The following is a 6,000-nucleotide window of genomic DNA, read 5'->3' on the forward strand; positions in this document are numbered from 1 at the left end:
GTGAATGTAATTCATAGTGTCACACATATATAGGATAATTTAAAAGATCATCTTTGGAAATCATTGTGAGTGACAGTTAATGGAATTGTCTTAAAGGATTACATAGCTGAAGATACTGTTTACTCCAGAGGCAGTCAGAATAAGCTAGTTTGAAAGATAACCATTTGAAAGGACTCAGACCAAACACCAAACCTGTGGAATTTTAAGACATTTTCTGTTTTTCTCATGTTAGTATTCTATATTGCACTGAAACTTAGCAAGTTGGAAAATCATTGAGGAATTAGTATTGTTTTGCCTGATACCAATTTGCCACAGTGACTACTCTCCATGTTCTTTTCTCATGCATTTCATCTCCACTATTTGTCACTTGTGAACTTATAAGCAAAATAGCAAGTACTGTTTTTATTCAGCAATACTCAACAGTATAAAGGATGTATAGTCAGTCACTGAAGTTAGTAACATACAATGAAGTTCATTATTTTGAACTATTGAGGTTAAATTGCATTGCAACATAATTATTAATACAAATGAACTTAACCCTTGAATTAATATGTATCTAAACAAGTACAAAAGTCTGTTGCTGTTGTTTTCTAAAGATTTACTTATACATGAGTGCATATTTAGACAATTGAAAGAAACTAAATAATTGTGTTCTTTTTTTTTTTTTGAGACAGAGTCTCGTTCTGTTGCCCAGGCTGGAGTGCATTGGTGTGATCTTGGCTCACTGCAATCTCCACCTCCTGGGTTCAAGCCATTCTTCTGCCTGAGCCTCCCGAGTAGCTGGAATTACAGGCGCGTGCCACCATGCCCAGCTAATTTCTTGTATTTTTAGTAGAGATGGGGTTTTATCATATTGGCCAGGCTAGTCTCGAACGCCTGACCTTAGGTGATCCGCCCACCTCGGCCTCCCAGAGCTCTGGGATTACAGGTGTAAGCCACCGCGTCCAGCCAGAATTGTATTCTTTTATATAAACTGAGAGTTTGGGATATTGGCTGGTTAAAATGCTAACTATGAATCTGAACACAGGAACCCACTGTCGCTCTTGAAAAGATTACTCTTTCCTGCTTAGAGTTTTAATGGTCTGAATTATGTTTTAAACAAATTTGAAATTATGTTTTGATTTGCTCTAAACGGAGGCAAATCCTTTGTTAAGCAATTTATAGAAAACTAACTTTTGTTATGATAGAATATCATACTCTTAGACTGAAGTAGAATTCTAAAATGTTAAAGTATGCTGCAAAGCATTTAGTTATTTATAGTTTTACAAACCTAAATTGCAATCTCTGATGTTATCGTAAGTGATCTTTGACTTACGGTTTTAAAACACATTTCTTCATTTGATGTTTTGTGCTTGACTAGAGTTTATATAGTGAAATTCAGAAACCACTAATCAAAGCAGAGTAGGAGGTGGTCATGCAAAATGGTTAAGTAAAATAACACATCAGGTGGAATTGGGTTATCAGAGTTCTTCCTTCTAGCTCTGTTCCTTAGGCAACTGCTCTCCAATGCCTCAGTTTTATTATCCTTAAAATGGTCATAACAATTTCTACCTCAGGATGATTCATATAAGGATTAAATATAATAATGTATATTGCCTAGCTCAGTGTTTGTTCCAGAGTAAAAACTCGTTAAATTGTATCATTATAGAAAACCTCCCATTGAGAAGTAATACTGGTTTTGCTCTATTTTTAGGAGTATATGCAGGAAAAATCCAAAGAAAGCGGCCAAATGTTGCGACAATTTAAGAAGACAACATTCATTAGGATAAAATGGGGGGAAGGATTATTATTCATGTTATTTTCCCTGCCCAAGACTTTATTTAACCCTGGACTCCGTTTACACAGACAAAGTGACATCGGAAGGCTGAGCACTTATCTGGATCATTTGGTCAGTTTGGTAATTCCTGCTCCACATCCCTATTTTCCTCTTAATAATACGTTTGGGTGAAGACAAATTAGTGTTTAGTAATTGCATCATCTCTGTGCTTACCTATACAAACATAAGTTTATTTTATATGCCCAGATGTCTACAGAGACCCTTTTTGTAAACGTCAAGGACATTTGGATTTACTTTTACAGAATATTGAAAAGATAAGACAAATTATAAATAAGTTCTAAAACATAAATTTAATTCATCTCTGCATAGTGATTTTTGAATTTGATTCAAAGGGAAATTATTGCAGAAGAATGCCTTTCCCTCATTTTATAACTTTAAAAACTTGGATTAACCGCTCAATGTCCACATTCTTTGACTTACAGTATAACCATGTAGCCAATTGTGGCCCACTAAAATCTACAGAAGTTAATGTGGGTCACCATTTTGGTCAGAAGCATACATTCCTGTCAGACAACTAGTTGTCTGACAGAAATGTTAGGCTTCATGTATGTTACCCCAGTACTGTTAGAAACATTTGTACTAGGTTATAAGATCTTTCTGTGACAGGTAACAAATTTGGGGAAGACAGCACAATCTTCTTGAATGTAGCTCTTGGGAATGCATTATTACATCCATTTCTGTAACATAATAATATGTTGCATGCAGTTATATTTTCTATTTAGTCTGTATATTTTGTTCTTCATAGTCTGTTTTTTCTAGCATGCTTGATTTAGGAGAGAATAAAGGGCTATATAATAATAAATCCAGATTTCCGGATAAGAATATTGCCGGGTTAAAATTCTGCATTGCTTAAAGACACCCATGTTTAAGATTTTTCATCACTAACATATCCATTAAAAGTATCAACTGGCCAGGCAGGGTGGCTTACGCCTGTACTCCCAGCATTTTGTGAGGCCAAGGTGGGTGGATCACCTGAGGTCACGAGTTTGAGACCAGCCTGACCAAACATGGCGAAACCCCATCTGTACTGAAAATACAAAAATTAGGCATGGTGGTGCATGCCTGTAGTTCCAGCTACTTGGGAGGCTGAGACAGGCGAATTGCTTGAACCTGGGAGGCAGAGGTTGCAGTGAGCTGAGACTGTGCCATTGCACTCCAGTCTGGTTAACAGAGCGAGACACTGTCTCAAAAAAAAAAAAAAAAAAGTATCAACCAACAAATGTTACCAAGATAACATGACTTCATGAGGGAGAATGTCACTATTAATTTATCATACCATTTCCAAAAAGGGCTTTGTGCTTTTCACATAAAATTGAGACAGTGTATATTTAATCTAATTTAAATTTTAAAGAGATACTGGTATTTTGAAAATGCAGCCTATATATATTCTTAATATCCTTTTAAGAATATGGAGATGAAGATTGTTTTCTCCAATTTTCTGTGCCATTTTAAATTTAACTTTGACATCCAGCTATAGACAGAAATAATAAGCCACCCTGGGTGTAAACTTGATTTTCTTTATTGAGATGTATCATGTATTGAATGAGTGAACCAGAAAATTAGAAGATGGTCAAAAAAAGTCCAAGTTACCAATTTTTTAAAATTTATAGGCAAAGTATCAAATTGTCTTCTTAATATGATAAACTGTGCTTTATCATTCTGAAAACTCAGGATACGGCTTATTCATAGCATTGTGGGTCTCTCCAGTAAGAAAGATGCTAAAAGTTTTGTGCACTTTTTGTGTGTGTAATGCAAATTAGTTAAAACAAATAGTATGTTTTGGAGAAAGTTAAAACTAGCTTTAGAGTAAGGATGAGAAACTTGAGTGTTTTTAATTTAAAGATGAAAGCCTGTGTTTTACACATTCTTTTTTGGTGTTCATAGCTTTTTCTTATACAGGTGCCAGACACTGTTTGTGCTTTTGATGGATTTTTATTTATATACTTTTTTTGCTTATTTTTACTTTGAGTGGAATGTTCATTAATGTAAATTGTATTTATTTTTATACTTTTATTTTCACTAGTTTTGCTTCTAGGCAAAAAGCAAAATAAACTTTTCATCTTAAAGAAAATCTAGTTTGATTGTTTTTATTTACCAGGGGAAGGACTATTAAGAAATAGGCCGGGCATGGTGGCTCATGCCTGTAATTCTAGCACTTTGGGAGGCCAAGGTGGGTGGATCATGAGATCAGGAGTTTGAGATCAGCCTGGCTAACATGGTGAAACCCCGTCTCTACTAAAAATACAAAATTAGCTGGGCGTAATGGTGCATGCCTGTAGTTCCAGCTACTTGGGAGGCTGAAGCAGGAGAATCGCCTGAGCCTGGGATGGGGAGGCTATAGTGAGCCGAGATTGTGCCACTGCACTGCAGCCTGGGTGACAGAGCAAGACTCCATCTTAAAACAAAACAAAAAAGAAACCGATATCAGCCAGGCATGGTGGTTCACATCTGTAGTCCTAGGTACGCTGGAGGCTGAGGCAGGAGGATCACTTGAACCCAGGAGTTACAGGCGGCAGTGAGCTATAATCGCACCACTGCACTCCAGCCTGAATGAGACTTTGTCTCCAAAACAAAAAAGAAACAGATATTGAAAAGTATTAGGCCAAAACAAATATTGTATATAATCATTCTTTACAATTACAAGTTCCATGAAAGATATATCTCATTATTTAATATGTCCCCTGGGCCAGGTGCAGTGGCTCACGCCTGTAATCCCAACACTTTGGGAGGCCAAGGCAGGAGGATCACCTGAGGTCAGGAGTTTGAGACCAGCCTGGCCAACATGGTGAAACCCCGTCTCTACTAAAAATTGGACTTTTCAGAAGGTAAAACTCAGGCTGGAAATGTCTTAACTTATTAAGAGATAGAAGCCTGCTAAGGGAAGGAGGGAGAAAAGAGAATGCGAAGGTTGAAGCTCACATCAAAGCTGTTAATTTGCACAACTTTAAGAATCCTCCTCTTGTTACTGCCTAATCATGCAGTGTGAGCCTAGGAAAAGGCTCCTCACCTTGACCTCTTATTGAGATGTTGCATGTGATAACATGCATGGCTGTATGGGAAGAGCTCCTCGCTTTCCCGTGGCCACCCTTTAACCCTTGTTCACTCCCAGTGTTGGGAATAGCAGGTACGAGTGGATATACTTTCCTACTCATACTGAGCTGAACACTGGAGGGCCCGTTCTGGAGATGATCCTTTTCCCTGTCATAGGTCACCATCTCATGAACAACCAGACCACCACCCCCGAGTGAAAAGTAAGAGTTATAAAAACATCGAATGCTTTCTAAGGGACCATAATGGATATCTAAGTAAGTTATAAAAGTAATAATTAAAAAAAAAATTTTTTTTGAGATGGAGTTTCGCTCTTGTAGCCCAGGCTGGAGTGCAATGGCGCAATCTCGGCTCACTGCAACCTCTGCCTCCCGGGTTGGAGCAATTCTCCTGCCTCAGCCTCCCGAGTAGCTGGGATTACAGGCGCCCGCCACCATACCCAACTAGTTTTTGTATTTTTTAGTAGAGACGGGGTTTCACCATGTTGGCCAGGCTCGTCCCGAACTCCTGACATCAGGTGACCCACCCACCTCGGCCTCCCGAAGTTCTGGGATCATAGGCCTGAGCCACCGCTCCCGGCCTAAAATAATTTTTAAAAACGTTCTGTGGTCGAAATGGATATCCACCTTCCTAGAAACACTGCTTTGCCAAGTTGGACGAAATGCGAACCCTAATTTCCCCCACGTGCATTAGCTGTAGTCAATCATATTAGATCTAGGGCAGCCCTCAGTTGCTAGTCGTGGGAAGGGCATTCTGCAAGTGCCTAAAAACGCCCTCCAAGCAGTGGGTAAAGCAGCGGCCTAGAGGGGGCATGGCTGTCCCACGCCAAACAGCGTATTAGCCGCAAAACCAGGTACTGGCTGAACCTCAGTTTGCGTCTTCGCTCCGCCGCCTTCTGGAGTCCTTTCTGCCCCTAGAGGACGCAGGTGGGCTAAGCAGCAGTCATGCCCTTTACCATCATGACGCCCGCAGGCGGGACCACCCGGCACTGTAGACAGCTGCCCTTTACAATCATGACTCATAGAAACTACGGCACTCTGGCCGTGGCCGACGTTGCTCCTCCGAAGCATGGCGCCGGCGGAAGTTGTAACCCGGGCTGTCCGGAGCGGGGAGCT

The 6,000-nt window shown here is 39.7% G+C and overlaps 1 protein-coding gene across 12 annotated transcripts in view; it reads left to right on the forward strand.

The window, feature by feature from the left end:
- Nucleotides 1-3,908, forward strand: part of CCP110 (centriolar coiled-coil protein 110) — a 29,733-nt gene extending 25,825 nt beyond the window's left edge. For 11 of the 12 annotated variants that reach the window (XM_016929569.4, XM_003314992.7, XM_016929574.4 and 8 more), the window contains one exon: nt 1,694-3,908. In XM_016929569.4, coding sequence (XP_016785058.2) covers nt 1,694-1,769 — 76 coding nt within the window. In that variant the 3' untranslated portion in view covers nt 1,770-3,908. The remainder of the gene's footprint in view (nt 1-1,693) is intronic. The other variant, XM_063797708.1, reaches the window with a different exon arrangement.
- The last annotated feature ends 2,092 nt before the right edge of the window (nt 3,909-6,000 follow it).

Source organism: Pan troglodytes, chromosome 18, assembly GCF_028858775.2.
Source record: "Pan troglodytes isolate AG18354 chromosome 18, NHGRI_mPanTro3-v2.0_pri, whole genome shotgun sequence".
Taxonomy (NCBI): Eukaryota; Metazoa; Chordata; class Mammalia; order Primates; family Hominidae; genus Pan; species Pan troglodytes.